General features: G+C 63.8%; 3 protein-coding genes across 3 annotated transcripts in view; all 3 read left to right on the plus strand.

The window, feature by feature from the left end:
- LOC108642533 (class II histocompatibility antigen, B-L beta chain-like) overlaps positions 1-2,201 on the plus strand; it is a gene marked incomplete at its 5' end in the record, with an annotated part of 16,362 nt that extends 14,161 nt beyond the window's left edge. Inside the window, 4 exons of the mRNA XM_029960151.1 lie at positions 341-610; positions 1,260-1,541; positions 1,809-1,915; positions 2,030-2,201. Of these exons, the coding sequence (XP_029816011.1) occupies positions 341-610; positions 1,260-1,541; positions 1,809-1,915; positions 2,030-2,038 (668 nt within the window). The remainder of the gene's footprint in view (positions 1-340; positions 611-1,259; positions 1,542-1,808; positions 1,916-2,029) is intronic.
- A 1,050-nt stretch (positions 2,202-3,251) lies between these two features.
- On the plus strand, positions 3,252-5,632 carry LOC108642560 (class II histocompatibility antigen, B-L beta chain-like). Its single transcript, XM_029960152.1, has 5 exons — positions 3,252-3,440; positions 3,942-4,211; positions 4,797-5,078; positions 5,348-5,454; positions 5,564-5,632. The coding sequence occupies exons 1-5, from the start codon at positions 3,356-3,358 to the stop codon at positions 5,570-5,572; spliced, it is 753 nt and encodes a 250-aa protein (XP_029816012.1). The 5' UTR covers positions 3,252-3,355; the 3' UTR covers positions 5,573-5,632.
- Positions 5,633-6,892: 1,260 nt separating this feature from the next.
- LOC108642130 (class II histocompatibility antigen, B-L beta chain-like) lies at positions 6,893-9,171 on the plus strand. Its single transcript, XM_029960150.1, has 5 exons — positions 6,893-7,022; positions 7,515-7,784; positions 8,392-8,673; positions 8,942-9,108; positions 9,163-9,171. The coding sequence occupies exons 1-5, from the start codon at positions 6,938-6,940 to the stop codon at positions 9,169-9,171; spliced, it is 813 nt and encodes a 270-aa protein (XP_029816010.1). The 5' UTR covers positions 6,893-6,937.
- Positions 9,172-10,140: the final 969 nt, after the last annotated feature.

The raw sequence follows: 10,140 nt of genomic DNA on the forward strand, positions 1-10,140 counted from the left end.
GGTGGGACAGGGGTGGGAGAGGGGGGCAAAAGGGTGTGGGAGAGCAGGCAGAGGGGTGCCCTGGGGGTCCCTGGGTGTCCCTTGAGCCCTGGAGCGGTTCCCTGGGGCTCTGGGGGGTCGAATCTGCAGTGGGAGGGTCCCCAACCCCCCTGTCCATCTCCGGGGGGCTGATGGGGGGGTTCCCCCCCCCTGCCAAGAGCCGGTGCTGGGGCGTCCGTGGGGCAGAGGGGGGTTGGGAAAGGGGGGTCCGGGGTGGCCCCCTGAGCTCCCAGCCTGCTGTGGGGGGCTGGGGGATGATGGGGGGACGGGGCACCCCCTGACCCGTGTCCTGCACACACAGGGGTGTTCCAGCTAATGACAAAGTCCGAGTGTCACTTCATCAACGGCACCGAGTGGGTGAGGCTCGTGAAGAGGTACATCTACAACCGGGAGCAGTATGCCCAGCTCAAGATCGATTTGGGGACCTATGTGGAGGACACCCTGTTTGGGGAGAAGGTTGCCAGGGAATGGAACTACCTCCCGGAATGGCGGGAGCTCAGATGGTCTGAGATGGAAAGGTTCTGCCGGCACAACTACGAATTATCCACCAAACTCCTGGTGAACCGCAGAGGCGAGCCTGGGGCAGAGAGGGTCCCCTCGGGCCCTGCCCCGGAAATGACCCTGGAGCCCCTCAAACCCTCCCTGGGAATCACCTGAGACCCCTCAGCCCTCCCTGTGCCCGTCCCTTGGCCTTTTGCCCCCTCCCACTCCATCCCAGTCGATCCCAGTCCATCCCAGTCTCTCCCAGTGCCCCCCCCGCGTCTCCACCCCTCTGGGGCCACCGAGCTCCCGCCCCTCAGCCAATCCCAGCGCGTCTCTCTGATGACGCTCCAGTTGCCAGGCAGACCCAAACCAAAGACTTCCCTCCCCACCACTCAGCCTCCCAGTCCCGAGCGCTTCCTTCCCAGTCCATACCAGTCACTCCCAGTCAATCTCACTTCACTCCCAGACCCTCTCAGTCCATTCCCAGTCGTTCTCACTTCACTCCCACATCTCCCAACTCTCTCCCCAGTGCCCCCCCCAGCCCAGCCCCTTCTCCCCCACTCTATTTCCAGTCCCTCCCACTGCCATCCCAGTCCCTCCCAGTGCCATCCCAGTCCCTACCAATGTCCTCCAAGCCCTTTGCCCTCCCTCCCAGTGCCCCCCAGCTCAGCCCAGTGTCTCCCCCGTCCCTGCCAGTGCCCCCCAGCTCAGCCCAGTGTCTCCCCTGTCCCTCCCAGTGCCCCCCAGTGTGTCCATCTCGCTGGTGCCGTCGAGCTCCCAGCCCGGCCCCGGCCGCCTGCTCTGCTCTGTGATGGATTTCTACCCTGCGCCGGTGCAGGTGAGGTGGTTCCAGGATGGGCAGGAGCTGCCAGAGGACGTGTTTTCCACCGACGTGGTCCCCACCGGGGACTGGAGCTACCAGGTGCTGGTGCTGCTGGAAATCCCCCCCCGGCGCGGGGTCACCTACAGCTGCCAGGTGGAGCACGTCAGCCTGGAGCACCCCCTCAGCCGGCACTGGGGTACGGCCCGGCCCCCCCAGCCCCGGGGGCAACTGGGGGCGACTGGGAGGGAGTTTGGGGGGTGCTGGGGGTGATGGGAGGGAGGTTGGAGGGTCCTAAAGGGGCCAGGAGGGGCTGGGTGGGATCCCTGCAGGGGCTGGGAAGGGACTGGCAGGAGGTTTCAGGGACCCCTGGGTGGGCTGGGGGAGAGTGGGCCGGGCTCTGTGGGGTGCCTGGGGGTGTGTGGGAGGAGGTTTTGGGGGTGCTGACCCCCCCGGCTCCCCCCAGAGATGCCACCGGACACCGTCCGCAGCAAGATCCTGGTGGGGGTCGGGGGCTTCGTCTTGGGCTTGGTCTTCCTGGCGCTGGGGCTCGGCTTCTACCTGCGGGAGAAGGTAAAGGGGGGTCCCCAAATGGGGGTCGTGTCCCCCCCCTTGCTCTCCCACAGCCTCTGGGCCCCCCCTGCCCCCCCAGCCCCTTTGCTCTCACCCCCTTTTCTCTCCCCACAGAGCTCCTGAGCCGCCGGCGGCCGCAGCCCCTCCCCGTGGCCTCGGGCCCAGCCGGGACCCCCCAAACCCTGCGCTCATTTGGGGGGGTCGCCTGTCCCCCCCTTCCCTCCATTTCTTCCCACACTAACCAGCTGTTCCCAGTGTTCCCAGTAAAGCTTCTCAGTGCTCTGCACTCCTGGTTGTTGGGGGTACTGATGGGGGGGCTCTGAAAATTTTGGGAACAGGGGGGTTTTGTATTCCCAGACCCTGAAAATCCTGGGAACTGGAGCGTTTGGGCACTCTCTGACCAAGAAATATCACAAAAGAGGGATGTGGACACTCCGAGACTCCAGAAATCCTGGGAACAGGGAGGTTTGGGCAGTGTCAGCCTCCCAGTAATACAGGAAGAGGAGGGATTGGGCTGTCCCAGGACCACACAATCCAGGAAAAGAGGGTGTTATTTAGTCCTAGACCCCTAAAATTGTCAGAACAGGAGGGTTGGGCACTGCCAGGCCCCCAAAATTATGGGAACAGGGGGGTCAGGAACATTGAGACCACAAAAATCTTGTGAACACAGGGGTATAGCCTCTCCTAGAACTGAAAAGTCACAGGAATAAAGTTCTTGGGGCATTTCTAGACCTCAAAATATTGGAATAGAGGGCTTAGGACACTTCCAGATCTTAAAACTCCAAAGAACAGGGGGGGTTGGGCATTCTGAGCCCCCCAAAATTCTGGATAAAGGTGGTTTTGGCACATTCAGAGCTCTACAATCCTGAGAATAGGTGGCTTTGGGCAATGGCAGCCTCCCAGTAACTCAGGAACACAGGGGTTTGACCTGTCCCAGCCCCAAAAACTCCTGGAAAAGACAGGTTTAGGTACTCCCCGAACCCCAACACTGTGAGAACAGGCGGGTCTGGGCACTCCCAGGTCCCCAAAATTGTAAGAACAGGGGGGTTTGGGCACTCTCAGAACCACAAAATCCCGGGAACAGGGGGGTTATTGGGCACGCGCGAACACCCAAAACCTGCTTCCAATGTATCCAGGACACCCCAAACCCCATCCCCAGCAATCCGGGAACCCCGAAAACCCCGGGGTTGGACCCCCCCAGCCCCGGGCTGCCGCGGGGCCCCCCAACGGCCCTCAGCCAATCCCAAAGCGCCCACGCCGCCCGCGCCCAATCGCAGCGCGCCGCGCTGATGACTCATCAGTCGCCGGGAAGACCAGGCTCCAACACGGCCCCAAACCGGCGCCGGGCTTTGCCCTCAGCCAATCCGAGCGCGACCAAAAAGCCCCAAAAAAGACCCGCCCGGCTGGTTTTGGGCTGTCAGCAGCTGTCCGGCGCTGGGCATGGAGCGTGTGCGGGGAGCTGGGGCCGTGCTGGCGGTGCTGGTGGTGCTGGGAGCCCCCCCGGCTGTGGGCGAGGAGCTGTCGGGTGAGTTGGGGGGGCGGGAAGGGTGTCAGGTGGGAAAGGGGGGGAAAGAGGGGAGAGAAGAGGGGTTGGGAGCCCCAAAAGTGAGTGGGAGGGGGTTGGAAGTTTGAGTGAGTGGAGGGGGGTGGGAGCCCCAAAGTGAGGTTGGGGGGGTGGGATTGAGGGGCGGTGGGAAAGGGGTGGAGAGGGGGCAAAGGGGGTGTGGGAGAGCAGGCAGAGGGGTGCCATGGGGGTCCCTGGGTGTCCCTTGAGCCCTGGAGCGGTTCCCTGGGGCTCTGGGGGGTGGGATCGGCAGTGGGGGGTGTCCCCAACCCCTCTGTCCATCCCGGGGGGCTGATGGGGGGTTCCCCCCCAGCCAAGAGCCGGTGCTGGGGCGTCCTGGGGCAGAGGGGGGTGGGAAAGGGGGGATCCGGGGTGGTCCCCTGAGCTGCCAGCCCTGCTGGGGGGGGCTGGGGGATGATGGGGGGGACGGGGCACCCCCTGACCCGTGTCCTGCACACACAGGGGTGTTCCAGGAGATGAGAAAGTCCGAGTGTTACTTCATCAACGGCACCGACCGGGTCAGGAACGTGGACAGGTACATCTACAACCGGGAGCAGTACGCCCACTTCGACAGCGATGTGGGGGTCTATGTGGGGGACACCCCAGATGGGGAGATCCAGGCCAGGTACTGGAACAGCGACCAGGAACGGCTGGAGTACGATCGGTCTGCGGTGGACTGGTACTGCCGGCACAACTACGAGGCGTCCACTCTGACTGCCGTGGAGAGGAGAGGTGAGGGTGGGGCAGAGCGGGTCCCCTCGGACCCTGCCCCGAGAATGACCCTGGAGCCCCTCAAACCCTCTCTAGGAATCACTCCAGACCCCTCAGCCCTCCCTGTGCCCGTCCCTTGGCCTTTTGCCCCCTCCCACTCCATCCCAGTCGATCCCAGTCCATCCCAGTCTCTCCCAGTGCCCCCCCGCGTCTCCACCCCTCTGGGGCCACCGAGCTCCCGCCCCTCAGCCAATCCCAGCGCGTCTCTCTGATGACGCTTCAGTTGCCAGGCAGACCCAAACCAAAGAGTTCCCTCACCACCACTCAGCCTCCCAGTCCCGAGCGCTTCCTTCCCAGTCCATACCAGTCACTCCCAGACCCTCTCCCTCCACTCCCAGACCCTCTCAGTCCATTCCCAGTCGTTCTCACTTCACTCCCACATCTCCCAACTCTCTCCCCAGTGCCCCCCCAGCCCAGCCCCTTCTCCCCCACTCGATTCCCACTCTCTCCCACTGCCATCCCAGTCCCTCCCAATGTCCTCCAAGCCCTCTGCCCTCCCTCCCAGTGCCCCCCAGCTCAGCCCAGTGTCTCCCCCGTCCCTCCCAGTGCCCCCCAGCGTGTCCATCTCGCTGGTGCCGTCGAGCTCCCAGCCCGGCCCCGGCCGCCTGCTCTGCTCCGGGATGGATTTCTACCCTGCGCCGGTGCAGGTGAGGTGGTTCCAGGATGGGCAGGAGCTGCCGGAGCACGTGGTGGCCACCGACGTGGTCCCCAACGGGGACTGGACCTACCAGGTGCTGGTGCTGCTGGAAATCCCCCCCCAGCGCGGGGTCACCTACAGCTGCCAGGTGGAGCACGTCAGCCTGGAGCACCCCCTCAGCCGGCACTGGGGTACGGCCCGGCCCCCCCAGCACCGGGGGGGTGACTGGGGGCGACTGGGAGGGAGTTTGGTGGGTGCTGGGGATGATGGGAGGGGGTTGGAGGGTCCTAAAGGGTCTGGGAGGGGCTTGGTGGGATCCCCTACAGGGGCTGGGAAGGGACTGGCAGAAGGTTGGAGGGACCCCCGGGTGGGCTGGGGGAGAGCGGGCCGGGCTCTGTGGGGTGCCGGGTGGTGCGTGGGAGGAGGTTTTGGGGGTGCTGACCCCCCCGGCTCCCCCCAGAGATGCCACCGGACACCGTCCGCAGCAAGATCCTGGTGGGGGTCGGGGGCTTCGTCTTGGGCTTGGTCTTCCTGGCGCTGGGGCTCGGCTTCTACCTGCGGGAGAAGGTAAAGGGGGGTCCCCAAATGGGGGTCGTGTCCCCACCTTTCCCAGAGCTTGTGGGCCCCCCCTGTCCCCCCAACCCCACTGTTCTCACCCCCTTTTCTCTCCCCACAGAGCTCCTGAGCCGCCGGCGGCCGCAGCCCCTCCCCGTGGCCTCGGGCCCAGCCGGGACCCCCCAGTGCATCCCCACGCTGAGTTTGGGGGGTCGTCTGTCCCCCCTTCCCTGCTTTTGTTCTCACCCCAGCCGGCTGCTCCCAGTGTTCCCAGTAAACATTCCCAGTGCTCTGCAGTCCTGGTTATTTGAGGCATTGAGGGGGCTCTGAAAATCCCAGGAACAGGGGATTTGGGCACTCCAAGCTCCTCAAATCTTGGAAAAGAGGAGTTTGGGCACCATCAGTGTCTGAAAAACAAGGGAACTGGGGGGTTGGAAACATTAGGACCTCAAAAATCTTGGTAACATGGGGGTATGGGCTCTCCTAGACCCTAAAAATCCGAGGGGCAGGGGTTTTGGGTACTCCCAGAGCACAAAATATTGGAAAAGAAGGTTTGGACACTCCCAGACTCCATCAAAATCCTGGGAACAGTGGGTTTTGGGCATTCTCAGACCCTCAAAATACTAGGAAAAGGGGGTTTGGACAAATGTCAGCCTCCTGAACCCCTATGAACAGAGGGGTTTGAGCTCTCCCAGATCCAAAAAAAATCCTGGAAAAGAGAAGTTTAGGTACTCCCAGGGTCCCAAAATTGTGAAAACAGAAGGGTTTGGGCACACCCAGATGCCAAAATTTTAGAATAGAGGGGTTAGGACACTCCCAGACCCTAAAACTCCTGAGAACAGGGGGTTCAAACACTCCCACACTTCCAAAATCTCATGAACACAGGGTTATTGGGCACACCCGGCATCCCAGACCCTCATTGCCACCTATCCACGACACTCCAAACCCCAACCCCAGCAATCCTGGAACCCCCAAAACCCACCTTGGACCCCCCAAGGCCCGGGCAGGATCAGCAGCAGCAGCCAATGGGAGCGAGCGCTGTTGGCGCGTCATCAGCTGCCGGGCAGACCCGTCCGGAACGGAGCCCTCCCCGAGCTCAGCCAGTCAGAGAACGCCCTCAACTCATTTTGGGGACCCGTGGGAGCTCCGGGAGCCAGGGATGGGCGGTTTTGGGGGTTCCCTGAGCTTTGGGAGCCCTGGCTGGGCATTTTTGGTGGGCCCTGAGCTCCCCCCTCCCCCGCAGCCCACGGACCCCCCGAACCCCCCAGCCCCGGGGCTGCCGCGGGGGCCCCCAACGGCCCTCAGCCAATCCCAAAGCGCCCACGCCGCCCGCGCCCAATCCCAGCGCGCCGCGCTGATGACTCATCAGTCGCCGGGAAGACGCCTCGAAAAAAGGGCCCCAACTGCGCCCTCAGCCAAGCCCAGCGCGCCCCAAATCCCCCAAACGGCGCCGCCCGGCTGGTTTTGGGCTGTCAGCAGCTGTCCGGCGCTGGGCATGGAGCGTGTGCGGGGAGCTGGGGCCGTGCTGGCGGTGCTGGTGGTGCTGGGAGCCCCCCCGGCTGCGGGCGAGGAGCTGTCGGGTGAGCGGGGGGGTGGGAAAGAGGGGAAGAAAAGAAGAAAAGAGGGGGTGGGAGCCCCAAAAATGTGAGGACGAGGGGGGTCGGAAGGCTCGGACTGAGTGGGAGGGGGGTGGGAGCCCTAAAGTAAGGTCAGGGGGTCTGGGGATTGTGGGGCAGGTGGGACAGGGGTGGGAGAGGGGGGCAAAAGGGTGTGGGAGAGCAGGCAGAGGGGTGCCCTGGGGGTCCCTGGGTGTCCCTTGAGCCCTGGAGCGGTTCCCTGGGGCTCTGGGGGGTCGAATCTGCAGTGGGAGGGTCCCCAACCCCCCTGTCCATCCCCGGGGGGCTGATGGGGGGGTTCCCCCCCAGCCAAGAGCCGGTGCTGGGGCGTCCGTGGGGCAGAGAGGGGTGGGAAAGGAGGGTCCGGGGTGGCTCCCTGAGCTCCCAGCCTGCTGTGGGGGGCTGGGGGATGATGGGGGGACGGGGCACCCCCTGACCCGTGTCCTGCGCACACAGGGGTGTTCCAGCTAATGACAAAGTCCGAGTGTCACTTCATCAACGGCACCGAGCAGGTGAGGCTCGTGAAGAGGTACATCTACAACCGGGAGCAGTATGCCCAGCTCGAGATCGATTTGGGGACCTATGTGGAGGACACCCTGTTTGGGGAGAAGGTTGCCAGGGAATGGAACTACCTCCCGGAATGGCGGGAGCTCAGATGGTCTGAGATGGAAAGGTTCTGCCGGCACAACTACGAATTATCCACCAAACTCCTGGTGAACCGCAGAGGTGAGCCTGGGGCAGAACGGGTCCCCTCGGGCCCTGCCCCGGAAATGACCCTGGAGCCCATCAAACCCTCCCTCGGAATCACCTGAGACCCCTCAGCCCTCCCTGTGCCCGTCCCTTGGCCTTTTGCCCCCTCCCACTCCATCCCAGTCGATCCCAGTCCATCCCAGTCTCTCCCAGTGCCCCCCCGCGTCTCCACCCCTCTGGGGCCACCGAGCTCCCACCCCTCAGCCAATCCCAGCGCGTCTCTCTGATGACGCTCCAGTTGCCAGGCAGACCCAAACCAAAGACTTCCCTCACCACTACTCAGCCTCCCAGTCCCGAGCGCTTCCTTCCCAGTCCAGACCAGTCATTCCCAGTCAATCTCACTTCACTCCCAGACCCACCCAATCCATTCCCAGTCGTTCTCACTTCACTCCCACATCTCCCAACTCTCTCCCCAGTGCCCCCCCCAGCCCAGCCCCTTCTCCCCCACTCTATTTCCAGTCCCTCCCACTGCCATCCCAGTCCCTCCCACTGCCATCCCAGTCCCTACCAATGTCCTCCAAGCCCTTTGCCCTCCCTCCCAGTGCCCCCCAGCTCAGCCCAGTGTCTCCCCTGTCCCTCCCAGTGCCCCCCAGCGTGTCCATCTCGCTGGTGCCGTCGAGCTCCCAGCCCGGCCCCGGCCGCCTGCTCTGCTCCGTGATGGATTTCTACCCTGCGCCGGTGCAGGTGAGGTGTTTCCAGGATGGGCAGGAGCTGCCAGAGGACGTGTTTACCACCGACGTGGTCCCCAACGGGGACTGGACCTACCAGGTGCTGGTGCTGCTGGAAATCCCCCCCCGGCACGGGGTCACCTACAGCTGCCAGGTGGAGCACGTCAGCCTGGAGCACCCCCTCAGCCGGCACTGGGGTACGGCCCGGCCCCCCCAGCACCGGGGGGGCAACTGGGGGTGACTGGGAGGGAGTTTGGTGGGTGCTGGGGGTGATGGGAGGGGCGTTGGAGGGTCCTAAAGGGTCTGAGAGGGGCTGGGTGGGATCCCTGCAGGGGCTGGGAAGGGACTGGCAGGAGGTCGGAGGGACCCCCGGGTGGGCTGGGGGAGAGCGGGCCGGGCTCTGTGGGGTGCCGGGGGGTGCGTGGGAGGAGGTTTTGGGGGTGCTGACCCCCCGACTCCCCCCAGAGATGCCACCGGACACCGTCCGCAGCAAGATCCTGGTGGGGGTCGGGGGTTTCGTCTTGGGCTTGGTCTTCCTGGCGCTGGGGCTCGGCTTCTACCTGCGGGAGAAGGTAAAGGGGGGTCCCCAAATGGGGGTCGTGGCCCCCCCCTTGCTCTCCCACAGCCTCTGGGTCCTCTCTTCCCCCCCAGCCCCTTTGCTCTCACCCCCTTTTCTCTCCCCACAGAGCTCCTGAGCCGCCGGCGGCCGCAGCCCCCCCGTGCCTCGGGCCCAGCCGGGACCCCCCAAACCCTGCGCTCATTTGGGGGGTCGCCTGTCCCCCCCTTCCCTGCTTTTGTTTTCACCCCACCCAGCTGTTCCCAGTGTTCCCAGTAAAGCTTCTCAGTGCTCTGCAGTCCTGCTCACTGGAGAGAAGGGGCTGGGGGTGACTTAGGGGGAAACCGCGGGGGGAGCAGAGTTTGAGGGGGGCAGAACCGGCCCCAGGATGGATCGGGAATGGGGGGGTTTTGTGGGGGCATCTGCACCCCAACAGGGCACCCAGCGCACCCCAAGAGGTGCCAGGACCCACGTAAACCCCGTAACAGAGGTGCTGGGAATCCCAAATTCAGTGGGAGGGGAGTGGTACCCCCCAAAAGTGGACGGGAGCGAGACGGGGCTGAGGAGTGGGGAATGATGGAAAAGGGGTGGGAGAGGTCAGAAAGGTGGGGAAAAGGAGGATGTGGGACATCAGCCCCTCTTTCCTCCCCTTTTCCCCCTTTCCCACCGTCCCCCTGCTCACCCCACAGCTCCTTGCCCGCAGCCAGGGGGGCTCCCAGCACCACCAGGACCCCCAGCACGGCCCCAGCTCCCCACACACAGTGAAGCTTCCCAGTTCTCTGCACTCCTGGTGACTGGGGAGAAGTGGGGAGGCTTCAAAAATCCTGGGAACAGGAGGGTTTGGACACTCCCTGACCCCGAAATATCACAAAAGAGGGATTTGGACACTCCGAGACCGCAGAAATCCTGGGAACAGGGGGGTTTGGATACTCTCAGATATTAAAAATCCTGGGAACAGGGGGGTTTGGACACTCTCAGAACTACAAAATCCTGGAGAAAGGTGGTTTAGGCACATGCGGTGTATCAGGGAGGGAAAAGGTCCGAGAGATACTGGAAGGTGAAAAACTAGACACCGTTGCTACTTAAGAAAGTAACTATTTATTACCAA

Source organism: Manacus vitellinus, unplaced genomic scaffold, assembly GCF_001715985.3.
Source record: "Manacus vitellinus isolate BGI_N305 unplaced genomic scaffold, ASM171598v3 scaffold_255_pilon, whole genome shotgun sequence".
Classification (NCBI taxonomy): domain Eukaryota; kingdom Metazoa; phylum Chordata; class Aves; order Passeriformes; family Pipridae; genus Manacus; species Manacus vitellinus.

Coding starts and splice junctions, on each gene's coding strand:
- LOC108642560 (XM_029960152.1), top strand. CDS start 3,356: ATGGAGCGTGTGCGGGGAGCTGGGGCCGTGCTGGCGGTGCTGGTGGTG. Junction 4,212..4,796: donor GACTGCCGTGGAGAGGAGAG/GTGAGGGTGGGG, acceptor CGTCCCTCCCAG/TGCCCCCCAGCGTGTCCATC. Junction 5,079..5,347: donor CCCCCTCAGCCGGCACTGGG/GTACGGCCCGGC, acceptor GGCTCCCCCCAG/AGATGCCACCGGACACCGTC.
- LOC108642130 (XM_029960150.1), top strand. CDS start 6,938: ATGGAGCGTGTGCGGGGAGCTGGGGCCGTGCTGGCGGTGCTGGTGGTG. Junction 7,023..7,514: donor TGCGGGCGAGGAGCTGTCGG/GTGAGCGGGGGG, acceptor CTGCGCACACAG/GGGTGTTCCAGCTAATGACA. Junction 7,785..8,391: donor ACTCCTGGTGAACCGCAGAG/GTGAGCCTGGGG, acceptor TGTCCCTCCCAG/TGCCCCCCAGCGTGTCCATC.